This window comes from Mauremys mutica, chromosome 7 (assembly GCF_020497125.1).
Source record: "Mauremys mutica isolate MM-2020 ecotype Southern chromosome 7, ASM2049712v1, whole genome shotgun sequence".
NCBI classification, from domain to species: domain Eukaryota; kingdom Metazoa; phylum Chordata; order Testudines; family Geoemydidae; genus Mauremys; species Mauremys mutica.
In genome coordinates this window covers 63,526,678-63,545,402 of record NC_059078.1, presented here as the reverse complement: position 1 = coordinate 63,545,402, position 18,725 = coordinate 63,526,678, and the positions used below count along the sequence as shown (strand labels likewise).

At 45.9% G+C, this 18,725-nt stretch overlaps 1 protein-coding gene across 3 annotated transcripts in view; it reads right to left on the bottom strand.

Moving 5' to 3' along the window:
- Positions 1-710: 710 nt before the first annotated feature.
- Positions 711-18,725, bottom strand: part of TUBGCP2 (tubulin gamma complex associated protein 2) — a 97,688-nt gene continuing 79,673 nt past the window's right edge. For 2 of the 3 annotated variants that reach the window (XM_045022885.1, XM_045022886.1), the window contains exons 17-18: positions 3,511-3,674; positions 1,303-1,665 (exon numbers count right to left, since the gene is read on the bottom strand). In XM_045022885.1, coding sequence (XP_044878820.1) covers positions 1,551-1,665; positions 3,511-3,674 — 279 coding nt within the window. In that variant the 3' untranslated portion in view covers positions 1,303-1,550. Of the gene's footprint in view, positions 727-1,302; positions 1,666-3,510; positions 3,675-18,725 lie in introns of those variants that run through there. The other variant, XR_006580850.1, reaches the window with a different exon arrangement.

Sequence of the window (18,725 nt, the reverse complement as noted above, 5' to 3'; positions counted from 1 at the left end):
CTATGAGAGAGGCCAGACATGTCTGTCTCTGTACAGCACCCTTAACTCTCCATCAGCTTGGCTTTTATCCTCCTCTCCTTCCCACTGGCATGCTCAAAAAGGCATCCGTGCCAGAAAGCGTATGATCAAAAATGGTCAAAAGTTTAATGAATGTGATGATGATCTGGTGATGGAAGTGATGGTTCCTATAAGCCTCAGGCTGCAGTCAGAGCCATCAATTATTCAACTAATGAACCTATTGTGAGGAAAAACAGCCTCCCCATGTTAGACCATCCCAGAAAAATAAAATGCCCTGAAGGTCACCACATCTGGGTTCTGCGGAAATGGGAATATGTAGCCAGAACCAAAACAATATAGGGTTCTACAGGTCAAATCCAACACCCCGAGTTACACCTGAAAAACAACTACAGTGCAAACCCACAGAGCATAAGGGCTCTTTAAGCACTGCAGGCAGCCTTGTGTTTGCCATGCTTAGGCAGCTGCCTGCACATGGCACATACAAACAGTCCCGAGGAGCAGCCGTATGTGGAGTGCATGCCCACAGTCCCTTGAAGAGCTGACAAAGGCCTAGATAACTGGAGCCCCTTAATGTGCAATCCTGAGTAGTAAGGGATGGAGGTGATGAGCTCTCCCATTTCTCTGGGTCACTCCTCCCAACCTAGCAACATTACTTACTTGAATAATGAGTGGGTTGAGCCTCAGACAGATGTTCTGATTCCATTAGACCTGGGAAAAATATTTCAGATGAACCTCTCCCCGCATCCCCACCCTATGAAAAATGCAGATTCATGTCAACCAAAACATTTGCAAACTTATGTGGAATTCACTGAACTATTTTGGTCAAAAATTCAAAATGCCCTTTTGTTTTGAATTTTACTCCAATTTCATTTAAAAAGTTTGAACTATTAAATGGAACAAAATGTTTAGTTTAATCCAAAAGAAAAAAATTTCAGTTTGCCAAAAACCAAAAATTTGTTTCAGGTCATCTGAAAGTGAATTTCTCTTTCCATTTTTCAGTTTGGCCAGTGAACTGAAAAGTCTGTTATTTGCACAGCTCGGGCATCTATGCCACAATCGCAGACAGACACTGAAAAAGGGCCTGGATCCAAACTTAAGTCAATGGAGGGACTCCACTGGGCTTCAGCGAGCTTTCTTCAGGCCCTAAGTCACAACAGGGAACCACTTTACAGCTCTATCTATGCATTAGCAGAACGACATGAGATGATCAAGCTTTAGTCACCCAGAAAGACTGAAGTGAGCTGTAAGTTCAGGATAACAGAGACCAAATAATTTTGATGTTTTATTTCTTTATATATTATACAACACACACAGTTTTAATATTTGGTAAAAAAGTTAACAAAAGTATCTCAGAAGTGACAAAATCCTTTCCATGTTTAGATTTCAGAAGCTCAAACACTATCTTATTAGACAACTATTGTTTTATAGCTTTTATGGAGTTTAAAGTGCAAACTACTCACAGATACAACTGAGCAAGAGTACTGTATTCTGATGCGAAAGGTGCAGCATCTAAAATATGTAACATAAAAGCTTCATTGGGTGGATACAACGACCCTGGGAAGAAGGGGAGCTTCGGAAACTACTTTCTGACTCCTCTGTGCAGAAATATGCTCCAGCCGCTCTGTGTAGAATCCATTAAAATCCAGCCTAGGGGAAAGCAAACACATGTTCAATAGTCCTCCCACAAATGGACCAGAAGTGTGAAAACAGAGAGAAGTGGTAACAGCTTCAAATGCTATTCAAGGGTTTCAAAATTCCATAGTAAAAATGAGAGAAATTCCCGGGCATATACCTAAAATTCACCAGTTACCATAATTACCATTATTTATGATTTACAGTGTACTTATGGGAGACCTTATAGAGGTAAATTCCAGTTATCTAAATGGCTCAGGGGTGGGAGCATATTGGAATTTCAGAAAATCAGAGTTAGCTAAAATTGGAATTTTTGTAAATGAAAATGTTGATTCTGGGAGACTTTTCTGACATCAGCATTTACCTGTGTTTAAAACAGAATCATCACAAATATGCCATAAAAGCAAGTTGTAAGGCTTTTTGTCTGGAGTTTTCAAAGTACTTTACAAAGGCAGATAAGCAGCATTAACCCCATTTTACAAATGGGGAAACTGAGGCACAGTGGGCTGGCATGACTTGCACTAGTCCAAATAGCAAGTCAGTGGCAGAACTGGGAAAAGATCCCAGATCTTCCAACCTCCAGTCTGGACTATGCTGTAAAACTGAATGTTACTAATCCAAGTCTCAACTATTGTTAGGGGAAAATGATCCTGAAACATCAAGCAAAGCACTATGTTTTAGGAAGGGTAACAAATGGGTATTATATATTTTGGTTACAAGCTACTACTAGCCATTTAAAATTACTTCTATGCGCAATAAACACACCGTCTCCGCAAGGGGAAAAACAAGACTATACACTTTAAAACAAGGATTCTTGCTTTGTGAACCAAAGCTACAGCCTATGGCCCACTGGGGCTGTGCATCTCACACCTGCCAATCAATTCTGAAACTACAGCTATTTCAACTTAGAAATGTTAATACAAGGAACATTTCCATGCTTTTAAGTCCAAGCTGGTAAGTATCCTAGGCTGTAACTCCACTGCTTTTCCTCCTATGGCACACCAGATTAGGAATGCCAAGTGTCTCTGCCCCATTCCATCCTCACTCATCCCCTTAACCCTATAGTTGTTTGGTGCCTTACCTGTGCATTTCCAGATATTAACATATTTGGATTTCATTTAATTTTAATCTTCTCTCATAAAAAATAACCCCAGCCCAGTATTGTAAATGGCTTGCCACCAGTGGACATCAACAGCAACAACTGTCTCAGTTCCTCTGGGCAAAAAAATATACTGGCAGGAGTGCATAGAGCAAGAGCCGCTTCTGTTTGATGCACTTCACCCAAGCTCCAACTGAGAAGGATTTTCCCAGTGCATACTCTGTGGGGATGAGAAACTGGCAGCGCCTCAGCAGGCCCTACACATTTCGCGCCATGTTGAAAAGTAGCTGCGGAGAGATCTTAAAGACCCAGTGTTACTAATAATACTTGGCACTTTTATAGCAGCTGTTCATCTGTAGATCACAAAGCATTTCAAAGGCAGCACTATTATCCCCATTTTGGAGATGGAGAAACTGAGGCATGGAGTGGGTAGGTCAGTTTCCCAAGAAGTGTAGTGATTTCAGTGACACAGGACAAGGCTATGACCAAATACAGTGAGGCTAGCATAATTTACAAAGTCAGATTTTCAATAGCTTAAAAAATAACGCTCCATTTACCCAACTTTATTTCTTGCAAAAGTACATTTCAAAAAGCTATTTGCTGAACTACTGACTAAAGCTTTTTGCTACTTCAGTGTTACACTGATAGAACAGCTGGTTGCCATGATACAACAAAAAAGGAATAAAGAACAAACTTCAGCCTGGGCTAGAGTTGGACTCTTTCCTTCCTGTGCGATTAGGAGACAGTTCCACTCTGCTCACCTGTAGATGATGTTGATCATGCTGTGCTCACAGTCATTGGTGCTGTAAACGCTCAGCTTATCCAGAAGGTCCAGGAGATGTGTTGAGAAATTGCTGTCAAACTTGTTGATAGTTGCCTCAAAGCCAGATGTTAGTTGGAAGGCGTCTGCATGCTCTGCTAAAAGCTATCAGGAGGAGGCCACAGTAAGTGACAGTGGTTCTGTATGTCAACCAGACATATACTGTACAAGGACTGTCTCTTTTCTTTTTTCAAACTACTGTTTCTATGAAAGAATATTGACATAAAATTTCAAAACTGCTCCATCCCAGACACACCTTTTCTCATGATATATGGAGATATACCTATCTCATAGAGCTGGAAGGGACCCTGAAAGGTCGTCAAGTCCAGCCCCCTGCCTTCACTAGCAGAACCCAGTACTGATTTTGCCTGAGATCCCTCAGGGGCCCCCTCAAGGATTGAACTCTCAACCCTGGGTTTAGCAGGCCAATGCTCAAACCACTGAGCTATCCCTCTGTATATGTTTCTCACGAGGCATACAACAGGATGAACAGTTGTGAAATGAATTCTATATACTGCCCCAGAGGTATGCTGCGAGACCCAGGTCTAGAGCATGCTCCCTGGGCAAAGTACTGACCCTGAGAAGACGTCATGCCCTGGGGGGTTAAAAATCTTGCCATGCTGGTCTGGGACACAATCCAAGAGCCTGAAATGGACCCTGTTAGAGTTGTGTTATTCTGCTTCTAGAACAGAGGTAGGCAATCTATGGCACTGCCTGGGTCCTGGCCACTGGTCCAGAGGGCTCTACATTTTAATTTAATTTTAAATTTTTCTTAAACATTTTAAGAACCTTATTTACTTTACATACAACAATAGCTTAGTTATATATTATAGACTTATAGAAAGAGACCTTCTAAAAACGTTAAAATGTATTACTGGCACAAGAAACCTTAAATTAGAGTGAATAAATGAAGACCCAGCACACCACGTCTGAAAGGTTGCCAACCCGTTCTAGAACATGCCTGATCAAAGCCTGGCACTGATGACATATCACCCTTCTCAATAATAAACATTAAAAGCATTTCTTATCTTCGGTAGTAGTGTGGGTTTAACTGATCTCTACAGAATTTCAGCACAGGCACTATGATCAGAAGCATCCTGTGAGTGGCTTGTTTTCAAATGCTATGTGCTGTACATGAGACAAGTTCACAAGGCAAACAGCACAGGCAGGGAATGTCCAGCAGACCACCTTCAAGCATTTACACCGCAATGCTCTTTAGTGGCCCTCTAGTGGCTGTCTGCAGGAATGGTGTGTCAGCCTAGCAGAAAGCAGATTATAAGCAACAGGGTGAGAGAAGTTACTTAGGGTATGGCTACACTTGCGAGTTGCAGCGCTGGTGGAGGCTTTCCAGCGCTGCAATTAGTAAGTGGCCACACCTGCAGGGCACTTCCAGCGCTGCAACTCCATGGCTGCAGCGCTGGCCGTACACCTCACTCAGCATGGGGAATAAGGATTGCAGCGCTGGTGCTGCAGCGCTGGTCATCAGGTGTGGCCACACACCAGCGCTGTTATTGGCCTCCAGGGTATAAGGGTGTATCCCAGAATGCTTTTAACTAAATTACTCCCTTTGTTTTGTTATATAGCCTCTCTTTGTTTTGTTGTGAACCTCCGGTCCGAGCTGCTCTACCAGAGCTGCTTATCAGCTCCTGTTTGCTGTGATCAATCTGTGAACAATCAAATGAGATCCTCCTCCCTGCGTGATTCACAGGGGTTGAGTGTTTGCGTTTTGCTTGACCAGCAAGAGAAAAGGAGTCATTCACAGGGGTTGAGTGGTTGCTTTGCTTGAGAGAAACGGAGGGAGGGGGCAGAGGGGGGAAAGAGAGTATGTTGGATGCAGGCTGTTTGCAGTTAACAGTAAGGGGGTGGGAAAATTTTCTGATTTTGCACAGTGTCAGTTCCAAAAATCCACTCTCTCTTCCCCCCCCCGGTCCCTGTCACACTGCCCCACACCCCCCTCTTTTGAAAAGCACGTTGCTGCCACTTGAATGCTGGGATAGCTGCCCATAATTCATCACTCCCAACAGCGCTGCAAATGCTGCAAATGTGGCCACACTGCAGCGCTGGTAGCTGTGAGTGTGGCCACACACCAGCGCTGGCCCTGCACAGCTGGACGACCAGCGCTGCAACTACCAGCGCTGCAGATTTGTAAGTGTAGCCATACCCTTAGTATAGATATACACAGAAAGGAAATAAACAAAACCAGGTGTCCTAGCCCTAAAAGGGATGGGCTGGAAAGGGTCTAACAGTCTAAACTCCAACTGGCTTATTCGCCATGAGATACTACTTTGGAGATGCGAAAGAACCCGAGCCATGCATAGCCCACGCGTTAGTGCCCATTGCCCTTGACGAAAACAGTTCAGAACTAAGTAATAAGACCAATGTTTGCTGTAAGCAACACAATTCTGCTGCAGTTGGGTAACAATGTACATGTTTAGCAGGGTCAGCGCTCTCATTAAACCAGAGGAAGAAGGAAAATGACATGAAAAAACGCTTACTAATCTTTTGTAACTGTTGTTATTCAAGATGTGTTGCACTTGGTCCATTCCACTCTTAGTGCCTGTGCGTCCCATGCAGTTGCCAGATTTTTTCCCCTCAGTGGTACCCTCTGCTGTGCACTGCTATAAAATGTCTAGCTGATCCTGCGCCCCCCTCCGTTCCTTCTTTCCAGAAACTCCAACATAGAGGGGTAGGAGGGTAGGTCGTGGAATAGACATGTGCAACACATCTCAAAGAACAATTACAAAAGGTTCATAACAGTCTTTTCTTCATCAAGTGCTTGCACATGTGCATTCCACTCTTGGTGACTCCCAAGAAGTAATAAAGCTGGAGGGATCAGAGTTCACATACACACAGATTAACCAAATTTGGCATCATCCCTAGAGTAGTAGGTGATGGTGTAATAGGAGGAGAAAGTGTGCACTGATGACCAGCTTGCTGCTTTACAAATGTCTTGGATAGGTATTCGCACTAAGACCACCACTAAGGATGCTTGAGATCTTGTGTAATGAGTAGTCAGGTTACTCGGTGGCAAAATGCCTGCCTGTTCATAACAAGCACAGATACATGAAGATATCCAAGACAAAATCCTCTGTGAACAGATGGATGGACTGCTGAAATGGTTTAGTCCTGTCTATGTATAAGTCTAGAGCTCACAGAATATCAGGATTGGAAGGGACCTTAGGAGATCATCTAGTCCAACCCCCTGCTCAAAGCAGGACCAATCCCCAGACAGATTTTTACCCCAGTTCCCTAAATGGCCTCCTCAAGGATTGAGCTCCCAACCCTGTGTTTAGCAGGCCAATGCTCAAACCACTGAGCTCCCTCCCCCCCATGTAACATCCAGTGTGTGTAATCGTTGATTCCTATTTCTGTGAGGTTTTGGTTATAACACAGGTAAGTAGACTGATTGATTGCTACGAAGATTTGAAACTGCTTTACAAAGGAAACTCAGATGAGGGTGTAAATATACATTATCTTTAAAGAAGACCCTATATGGAGACTCCCATGTCAGGGCATGGAGTTCCAAGACACTATTGGCAGAAGTGATGGCAATTAGAAAAGCCACCTTCCAAGAGAGGTATAGTAAGGAGAACATTGCTAAAAGGTCAAACGGTGTTCCCATAAATTTAGACAAGACCAGGCTCTAGTCCGGGGTGGGCAAACTTTTTGGCCCGAGGGCCACATTGGGGTTGCGTAACGGTATGGAGGGCTGGGTAGGGAAGGCTGTGCGCCCCCAAACAGCTTGCCCCCTGCCCCCATCCACCCCCTCCCACTTCCCACCCCAACTGCCCCCCTCAGAACCCCGACCCATCCAACTTCCCCCTGTTCCTTGTCCCCTGACTGCCCCATCCCAGGATCCCCGCCCCTAACCACCCGCCGGGACCCCACCCACTATCCAACCCCCCAGCTCCCTGTCTCCTGACCGCCCCCTCCTGGGACCTCCTGCCCCTAACCGCCCCCCTGGGACCCCACCCCTATCCATCCCACCCCGTTCAGAATGTGGCCCTGCGAACATGGGCAGAAAACTCAGGAGGAGCAGGGGCAGCCGCACAGCCGGAGAGAAGCGGCGGTTTCCCCGTCAAAGCGCCGCTTCTCTCCAGCCGGCTGCGCGGCTGCCCGCTTCTCCTTCTGAGTCCTCCAGCCACGCTCCCCTTGCTCCTGCCACCCACACTGCCCACCTACTGAGGCTGCGGGGGAGGGGGGACAGCAGGGGAGAGGCTGGGGCCGGCCAGGAGCTCAGAGGCTGGGCAGGACGGCCCCACGGGCCGTAGTTTGCCCACTTCTGCTCTAGTTCCGGGGGGGGAGGAGGGGGGGAGAGACATGAGGATACAACCTTTCAAGGCCTTTAAGGAATTTGATTGTCATGTCATTTGAAGAAACAGAACAGTTATCCACACAAGTGTGGAAAGCTGATACTGCTGCCAGGTGAACCTTGATAGAGGAAATTGCTAAGCCTTGCTATTTCAGGCGCAGCAAATAGTTGAGTATACGTTGGATGGACGAATGCATTGGCAAGACTCTGGTTTGGGAAGCCAAGACTAAGAACTGCTTCCATTTTGACAGGTAGGTGGCCCTGGTGGAGGGCTTTCTACTGCTTAGTAAAACTTTGCGAACTTGCTCCAAACAAGCTTGTTCTCTAGGATTTAGCCATGGAGCTTCCAGGCTGTTAAATGAAGGGCACACACGTTCGGGGGGGGGGGGGGGAGCTGACTGTGGTATTACATAAGAACATAAGAGCAGTCATACTGGTTCAGACCAAAGGTCCATCTAGCCCAGTATCCTGTCTTCCAATACTTCCTTATTTACTTTCTCCACATCAGTCATGATTTTATAGACCTCTATCATATCTCCACTTAGTCTCTTTTCCAAGCTGAAAAGTCCCAGTCATATTAATCTCTCCTCATATGGAAGCTGTTCCATACCCCCTAATCATCTGCCCTTTTCTGAACCTTTTCCAATTCCAATATACCCTTTTTGAGATGGGGCAACCAAATCTGCACACAGTATTCAAGATGTGGGCGTACTATGGATTTATACAGAAGCAATATGATATTTTCTTTCTTATTATCTATCCCTTTCTTAATTATGTCCAACATTATGTTTGCTTTTTGGACTGCCGCTGCACATTGAGAGGATGTATTCAGAGAGCTATCCAAAATGACATCAAGATCTCTTTCTTGAGTGGTAACAGCTAATTTAGACCCCATCATTTTAGATGTATAATTGGGATTGTGTTTTCCAATATGCATTACTTGGCATTTATCAACATTGAATTTCATCTGCCATTTTGTTGCCCGGTCACCCAGTTTTGAGAGATCCTTTTGTAGCTCTTCACAGTCTGCCTGGGACTTAAATGTCTTGAGTAGTTTTGTATCATCTGCAAATTTTGTGACTTCACTGTTTACTCTTTGTCCAGATCATTTATGAATGTGTCAAATAGGACTGGTCCCAGTACAGACCCCTGGGGGACAACACTATTTGCCTCTCTCCATTCTGAAAACTGACCATTTATTCCTACCCTTTGTTTCCTATCTTTTAACCAGTTACCAATCCACGAGAGGACCTTCCCTCTTATCCTATGACAGCTTACTTTGCTTAAGAGCCTTTGGCAAGGGACCTTGTCAACAGCTTTCTGAAAATCTAAGTACACTATAGCCACTGGACCCCCCTTGTCCACATGTTGACCCCCTCAAAAAATGGGAGATCATGCCTCACCATTTACAAAAACCATGTTGACTCTTCCCCAATAAATTATGTTCATCTATGTGTCTGACAATTTTGTTCTTTACTATAGTTTCAACCGGTTTGCCTGGTACTGAAGTCAGGCTTACCAGCCCGTAATTGCTAGGCTCACCTCTGGAGCACGTTTTAAAAGTTGGCGTCACAGTAGCTATCCTCCGGTCATTTAGTACGGAAGCTGATCTAAATGATAGGTTACAAATTACAGTTAGGAGTTCTGCAATTTCACATTTGAGTTCCTTCAGAACTCTTGGGTGAATACCATCTGGTCCTGGTGACTTATTCTTGTTTAGTTTATCAATTGTCCCAATACCTCCTCTAATGACACCTCAATCTGGGACAGTTCCTCAGATTTGTCACCTAAAAAGAAGGGCTCAGGTTTGGGAATCTCCCTCACATCTTCTGCCGTGAAGACTGATGCAAAGAATTCATTTAGTTTCTCCGCAATGGCCTTCTCGTCCTTGAGTGCTCCTTTAGCGTGTTGATCATCCTGTGGCACCACTGGCTGTTTAGCAGGCTTCCTGTTTCTGATGTACTTACAATTTTTTTGGCTATTTTTTTTGAGTCTTTGGCTAGCTGTTCTTCAAATTCTTTTTTTGGCCTTCCTAATTATATTTTTACACTGCATTTGCCAGAATTTATGCTCCTTTCTATTTTCCTCAGTAGGATATTAGTTGGGGATTGGTTCTGCTTTGAGCAGGGGTTGGACTAGATGACCTCCTGATGTCCATTCCAACCTGATATTCTATGATTCTATGATATATCTTCCATTTTTTAAAGGATGCCTTTTTGCCTTGCACTGCTTCTTTCACTTAATTGTTTAGCGACAGTGGCACTTTTTTGGTTCTCTTACATTTTTTTAATTTGTTGTATACATTTAAGTTGAGCCTCTATTAAGGTGTCTAAAAAGTTTCCATGCAGCTTTCAGGGATTTCATTTTTGGTACTGTATCTTTTAATTTCTGTTTAACTAACTTCCTCTTTTTTTGTGTGGTCCCCTTTTCTGAAATTAAATGCTACAGTGCTGGGCTGCTGTGGTGTTTTCCCCACTATAGGCATGTCAAATTTAATTATATTATGGTCACTATTACCAAGCGGTCCAGCTATATTCACCTCTTGGACCAGTTCTTGTGCTCCACTTAGGACTAAATCAAGAATTGCCTCTCCTCTTGTGGGTTCCAGGACTAGCTGCTCTAAGAAGCAGTCATTTAAGGTGTCAAGAAACTTTATCTCTCCATCCCATCCTGAGGTGACATGTACCCAGTCAATATGGGGATAGTTGAAATCCTCCAGTTATTATTGAGCTTTTTATTTTAATAGCCTCTCTAATCTCCCTGAGCATTTCACAGTCACTATCACTATCCTGGCCAGGTGGTTGGTAATATATCCCTACTGTTATATTCTTATTATTAGAGCATGGAATTACTATCCATAGCGATTCTATGGTACAGTTTGGTTCATTTAAGATTCTTTCTTCATTTGATTCTACGCTTTCTTTCACATATAGTGCCACTCCCCCACCAGCATGACCTGTTCTGTCCTTCCAATATATTTTGTACCCTGATATTACTGTGTCCCATTCATTATCCTAATTCCACCAAGTTTCTGTGATGCCTATTATATCAATATCCTCATTTAATATGGAGGCACTCTAGTTCACTCATCTTATTTTTTAGACTTCTAGCATTTGTATATAAGCATTTTAAAAACTTGTCACTTTTTAGCTGTCTGTCATTATATGATGTAATTGGATGGGACTTTTTTCATTTGACTGTTTCTCATCAGATCCTAGCTGTATTTTATCATTTTCCATCCTCTCCTCTTTACTCGGACACAGAGAATCTCCATTAATAGATCCTTCCCTAAAGGATGTCTCTGTCCGAACTACATGCTCCTCCGCACCTGTCGGCTTTCCTGCAGCCCTTAGTTTAAAAACTGCTCTATGATCTTTTTAATTTTAAGTGCCAGCAATCTGGTTCCACTTTGGTTTAGGTGGAGTCCGTCCTTCCTGTATAGGCTCACCCTTTCCCAAAAGTTTCCCCAGTTCCTAATAAACCTAAACCCCTCCTCCCTACACCGTTGTCTCATCCACACATTGAGGCCCTGCAGTTCTGCCTGTCTAACTGGACCTGTGTGTAGAACTGGAAGCATTTTCAGAGAATGCTATCATGGAGGTCCTGGACTTCAATCTCTTACCTAGCAGCCTAAATTTGGCCTCCAGGACGTCTTTCATATCATTCCCTATGTCATTGGTACCTACATGCAGGGGCGGCTCTAGGGATTTTGCCGCCCCAAGCACGGCAGGCAGGCTGCCTCCAGTGGTTTGCCTGCGGAGGGTCTGCTGGTCCCGCGGCTTTGGCGGACCTCCGAAACCGCGGGACCAGCGGACCCTCTGCAGGAACACCTGTGGGAGGTCCACCGAAGCCGCGGGACCAGCGGACCCTCCGCAGGCAAGCCGCCAGAGGCAGCCTGCCTGCCGCCCTTGTGGCGCCAGAAGAGCGCCCCCCGCAGCTTGCCGCCCCAAGCACACGCTTGGCGTGCTGGGGCCTGGAGCCGCCCCTGCCTACATGTACCACGACCACCGGGCTCCTCCCCAGCACTACACCTAAGTTTATCTAGATGTCTCAAGAGATCTGCAACCTTTGCACCAGGCAGGCAAGTCACCATGCAGTTCTCCCGGTCATCGCAAACCCAGCTATCTGTGTTTCTAATGATTGAATCGCCCAATACCTGTCTCTTCCTAATAACTGGAGTTCCTTCCCCCAGAGAGGTATCCTCAGTGTGAGAGGATACCACAACATCATCTGGAAGGAGGGTCCCAACTATGGGATCATTTCCCTCTGCTCCAGTTGAATGTTCTCCTTCCCTGAGACTTTCATCCTCTTCAACAGCACAGAGGCTGTCAGACTGGACCATTCTACTATGTCCCAGAAAGTCTCATCTATGTACCTCTCTGTCTCCCTTAGCTCCTCCAGTTCAGCCACTCTGGTCTCCAAAGCCCATACGTGGTCTCCGAGGGCCAGGAGCTCCTTGCACCAAATGCACACATACGCCACCTGCCCATAGGGCAGGTAACCATACATGCTGCATTGGGTGCAATAAACTGGATAGCCCCCAGTCTGTTGCTGGATTTCTGCGTGCATTATCTTTTTATCTATTATCTATTTGAGTGATCAAATCCAGATGCAATGGAAGTAAGATTGGAGTCACCACTAAGAGATCAAGTAGAGTGGAGAACCAGTATTGGCATGGCCATGCCAAGTAGAATTGGGGGTAAAGCATAATAAAGCTTTACCGTCCAGGGTAGCAGGAAGGCGTCTGCGATGGAACCCAGATGGCAGCCTTGAAAGGAGAAGAAATGGTGACATTTTCTGTCATACTTGTTCACATATAGGTCTGTCTGGGAAGTCCCCCACTGCTTGAAAATGCCTCTGGCTACATCCAGGCAAACAGACCACTCGTGATGACTAAAGAAAGACCTGCTCAGGTGATCTGCTAACTTGTTCTGCACCACTGGAAGGTAAGAGACGTCAAGGTAGACTGAATGGGCTATACAAAATTCCTATAGATGAACTGCTTCCTGAAAAAGGAGGGATGAGTGAGCTCCTTCCTTCCTGTTGAGGTAAAACATGGCTGCGGTGTTGTCTGTCAGAACAAATAGGTTTCTCCTTCTGATATGAGGCAGGAATGACTGACCGACAAGACTAACTACTCTGAGCTCTCTAATGTTGATATGAAGAGAGATCTTTGTCAATGAACAAAGACCTTGAGTTCTGAGGGGACCCAAGTGAGCTCCCCATCCTAGCACTGACGCGTCTGAGACCAGAGTCACTGACGGTCAAGGGTGGATGAAGGCAACATCCACACAAACATTGAGAGGATCAAACCACCAATTCAGAGAAACAAGAACCTGAGAAGGAACTGTGAATACAATGTCCAGAGAAAGATGGCTTGGCAAGTACACTGAGACCAGCCAAGTCTGGAAGGGTCTGAGTTACAGTCTCACATGTTGTACCACTCATGGGCACGAGACCATGCAGCTCAGGAACCTTATACAGTTTTGGGCTGCTGTGATGGGATGACATTTGAGGAGTGTAACCAGGGATTGGACCAATTGAAATTGTAACTTTTGGGGAGGGGGGAACACCCTGGCCTGGATAGAGTCCAACACACACCAATAAACACTATCTTCTGTACCAGACAAAGGGTAGATTTGGCCTTGAATGCTGATTGGATGAGTCAAACACTGGACACAACCAGAGTCCTGGACCGACCCTTGACTAGTCAGTCATTCAGATAAGGGTAGGCCTGCACTCCTAATCTCCTCAGTAACACTGTCACTATGGCCATACATATTGGGAATACCCGAGTAACTGCAGACAGGCCAAATGGATGCACCGTGAACTGGTAATGTGACTACAAACCTGAGGAACCTTCTGTGCCCTCAGTACATTGAGGCATAGAAGGAAGCAGCTCTTAAATCAAGGGTGGCGTATCAGTCCCTGGGATCCAGAGAAGGAATAATTGATGCCACGGTGACCATGCAGAACTTCATCTTTTTTAAATAATTGTTAAGTTGATGCAGGTCTAAAATAGATCTGAGACCTCCCTTGGCTGTCGGGATTAGGAAATAACAGGAGTAGAAACCCTTCCAGGCTATGGGAGGACTCTGTTACTACCTCCATCTGTATGCTCAGATTTAAGGCTACACTCATTAACAACTCTTGGTGAGCTTTATAGTCATCTAGGGGAGGCAAGATGCCCTCGACTGAGACTGCCTTGTCAGGAGAGAAGGACAAGGAGGCCAGCACTGGTTGTGGATGCTCTTCCTTCCCTTCTTTATCTAGGAGGGCCTGTTGAACCTGTTTTTGGAGTCTGGGACTGGGCTCGGTACCACAGTCGGGAAGAGGTGTTGCCCAGTGGGAAGGTGCAGGACATCCTTCCAAAGCCACCAAATAGAAGTGCCTGGAATGTGTCCTGGAAACTAGAGGAAAACCCCACAGGTTCCAAAAGGGCCTCTAGACTGGCGTAGGACCCAAGTGACCTCCTGGCCAACCACTCGATGGTGTTCCTGTGACTGGAACCATGGAAGGTTAGAAATGTCTGGAGGAGTGTGACGGAGCGATTCTGGCGGGACCCAACTGAGAGTGCCAAATCAGGACCAATTGCTTAAACTGGGCAGTCACAGCCCTAGGCTGGGGTTTTTCCACCTCTAAGGCAAACCAAACCAGCCAGACAAAAAGGACTTTGGTCTCACCCCACTGGCTAACCACAAGTCACACAAGCAATTTCCTTAGACACTCCAGTCTCCCAGCATCACCACCAGTGCACTCGTCCTGGGGATGAATGGTTACGAAAACCAACACCCCAATAAAAGAAAAAGGTTCTCTCGATCCCAAAGGACCAAGCCCCAGACCCAGGTCAATATACACATCAGATCTTACCCACAAATCACGCTGTTGCCAATCCTTTAGAATCTAAAATCTAAAGGTTTATTTACAAAGGGAAAAAGGTAGAGATGAGAGGTAGAATTGGTTAAATGGAATCAATTACATACAGTAATGGCAAAGTTCTTAGTTCAGGCTTGCAGCAGTGCTGGAGTAAATTGCAGGTTCAAATTAAGTCTCTGGAATACATCCCCGCTGGGATGGATCATTCAGTCCCTTGTGTAGAGCTTCAGTTTGTAGCAAAGTCCCTCCAGAGGTCAGAAGCAGGATTGGAGACAAGATGGAGATGCAGCATCAGCCTTATATAGGCTTTTCCAGGTGTAAGAATCTCTTTGTTCTCACTGTGGAAAATCCCAGCAAAATGGAGTCTGCAGTCACATGGACAAGTCTCTGCATACTTTGCTGAGTCACAAGGCGTGTCTGCCTTCTCTCCATGGGTCAATTGTGTAGCTGATGGTCCTTAATGGGCCATCAAACAGGCTAGGCAGAGCTAACACCAGCTTGTCTGGGAGGCTTCCCCCAGAAGCACAGCACAAACTTGAAATACAGACAGCATAGAGCCAACATTCATAACTTCAACTAAAAATGATACAGACATACAGACAGCATAATTATAACCAGCAACCCATAATCTGGTCTTAGACACCTTAGATGACCCCCTTTATCTAAGATTTGGTGCCACTACAGGACCTTGGTTGCAACCCATGTTCTATATGGTCCCAATTTATATCAATAACGTCACAAGGAGTAACAAGAGCAGCTTTGAAACTGGGAAGAGTATGACCCAATCTCTGACTCAGAAGAGAACAACTCTCATTCCAGTGGCCATGGGAGTGCAGTTCCTGACTGTGCTGGCGATCAGTGCCAAGGTGGAGAGGTCTGCAGCAAGACCAGCACTGTGGGTTTCCCCTTTGATGATATCAAAGGGCAAGCTGTCATGGGTACGCAAGACTGGTCCAGTACCATGCGTTGTAATGATCCAGCCAGTTCACCAATGTCCACCAGCACTGAAAGCGACGACTCTTGTCCTGCCAGCAACACCGGTTCTGACAGCAAGAGATCACTAGCAGCTACAAACACCTCTGACACAGTCAGTACCGAGAGAGTCGGTACGGTGCAGTGCTGCAGATATGGGAGCCTCTTCTGGCTCTGGACTCAAGAGTACCTGCATAGGTGCCGGCTTCTGAGGTACCAAGGCAGAGGAGTGCTTGGGTTTAGAGTGCAATTTACTCTGATCCCATGCCTGGCAGACTTCTGTAGTAAGATGAGGCCCTGAAACAAACTTTTGTGTCAGAGGCCCAGTCTGAGGCCTGAACCAAAGTACTTCTAGGCATTGCTAAGCAAAAGCTGGGCTGTGAGCCAGAGGTAGGCCTCACTCACAGAAGTTGGCGAGAAGAGGGTTATTAGAAGCAGGTGCATTCACATATAAGTGCTAATAAGAGGAACTTGTGCCAAGATGGCACCTGGACAGCCCGATACAAGGATATTCCATAGATATAACAAAGAACAGGCAGGTGCATCTTAAAGACAGGACAGCATGATGGATAGATCTGTTTGTCTGAAACAACATGATCAAAGGGGGAGACAGCACCCTAATGAGCCAAGGAGCTGTACCTCAATACATCAATAGGGATGGGTAATCTGTCCTGTAACTGTACAAAAGTAGGTCCCAGAGTGCGCATCTTTGTCTGGCCTAGGGGGCAGTGGAAAGTCCCGCCATTGACTGAGCCGGTCCATTGCCAGAGGGCACAAATTCGTTGTGTGTCTTGTAGAGCCTACGGGAAACTATTACTGTGCTTCGTTTGACAATAAACCTGTCTCGGGTTCCTTCGTACCTTACTAGAGTCTGTGGTCTTTGGGGGTTCTCTTGGGGTTTGCTGTGTCAGCTATCTGCACAGAGCACACAGAGGGAAAACACATGCAGCCGACTGTTATCATCGAACAAGAGCAGAGCACCACACCAGTAGCTACTGACAACAACTTCATTGCTGTGGATTGCCCCCTTTCGGCAGTCTGTTTTTTATGCCTCTTCCTAGGCACTAGGGTTGGTGCCAGGACTCTGACATGGTAGGATGCCAAAGCACTCTGTGCTGATTCTGACTGGCTGGCTCAGATGGAGGTCTTGGTGCCTCCTCCATGAGCAGACTTTATCTGGGCTTCCTGATCTTTTTTTTGTTTGAGGCTTAAAGTCCTTGCAAATTTGGCAAAGGTCCCAGTATGAGCTTCCCCAAGGCACTTCAAGCAACTTGACTGTGGGTTGCTCAAGGGCATAGACTTATTGTAGGAAACGCAGGGCTTGAAGCACAGTGACCAAGGCATCCGTTGGCACCAAGGATTGATGGAAAAACAGATAAACACAGACAATATAACTGACTGACTAAACACTAGTAATTTTACTACTAGTGACTAATTATTTACAATATATAAAGAATAAAATCAACTGTGAGAACTTGCAAATGCAAGAATAGTTCCAGAGACCATCACGGTTGGCAAAAAGAAGCTGAGAGGGCACGGGGTTGGCTAAGTGCTTTTTACCGATGCTAGTGGTATGCTGAGTCTGTAACCATTCTGTATCTCAGCAAGGATCTGCACTGAACAGCTGCTGTGTGGAACTGGCCCTTACCCAGCAGACCCACTCCATGTGTGTATGGAGAGGCAGATCTGCTGACTTTAGTGACCAAAGTAAGCATTCAGTGATTTTTATCTGTTGACTGGGCTGGCTCTATAGGTGTAAGATTGACAGAAAGCTGGATTCTCTTCCTTTCCTCTAGCATCAGAATTGTGTACTAAGTTCCAGTCAGTTACAGCTACGCAAACCCACTGAAGACAACAGAGCTGCATGGCTGTCACTGGAAGCTCGCAGAACCTCTATGAATGATAACCATCCTTGAGAAGAAAAAAGCTCAGCCTGACTGTCAGAGACTTGGCTGAGCTTGTCGTGCTAGCAGTTAGAAAAATATTTTTTTTCTCTTGTAACCTGAGCACATTTGATCTGAATTCACTAAAGGCATTTCTAAGGGCATAATAGACATAGAATCTTGAGGGGCCATTTCTCAGAATGAAGCCGCTCTTTGGGGAATGTTTTGGATGTATTTACACAAACTTTTAAGTTCACACTTAAAAGGAGCCTGGCTGGTTAGTTTAAAGAACACTTATTCCCTCCTTGTTACCAAACAGAAACAGCACACGTTGCTGGCTGGATGAGTGTGAAGTACCTCTATGGCTTTTTCAGTGCAATAGAAGAAAGGTAGAAAGAAGAGAAAAGACGGTTACTCACCATAGTAACTGTTGTTCTTCGAGATGTGTTGCTCCTATCCATTCCATGTAGGTGTGCGCGCCGCGCGTGCACGGCTCTTCGGAAGATTTTTACCCTAGCAACTCCGGCGGGCCGGCTGGGCGCCCCCTGGAGTGGCGCCGCTATAGCGCAGGATATATACCCCAGCCAGCCCGTCCGCTCCTCAGTTCCTTCTTGCCGGCTACTCTGACAGTGGGGAAGGAGGGCGGGTCTGGAATGGATAGGAGCAACACATCTCGAAGAACAACAGTTACTACGGTGAGTAACCGTCCTTTCTTCTTCGAGTGATTGCTCCTATGCATTCCATGTAGGTGATTCCCAAGCCTTACGCAGGCGGTGGGGTCGGAGTCAGATGTTGCAGAACGCAACCGCTAAGCCAAAGGCTGCATCAGCTCTGGACTCCTGGACCAATGAGGCAAAGGTGTGGACCGAGGACCAGGTAGGTGTACAACACCTCCCCCGAAAGGGTATGCAAGCCAGGAAGGCAGCTGAGAAGCTTGAGCCCTGGCGGAATGTGTAGCAAGGTGGCTCTATGGAACATGGGCCAAAACAGAGGAGGTGCGGATGCACAACGTCATTGAAGATGAAAGCCTCTAGGAGGAGACAGGTATGCCCTTTGTCCGGTATGCCGGTACGATGAAGGTTTTGGGGGCGTTACGAGAGGGCTCTGTCCGCT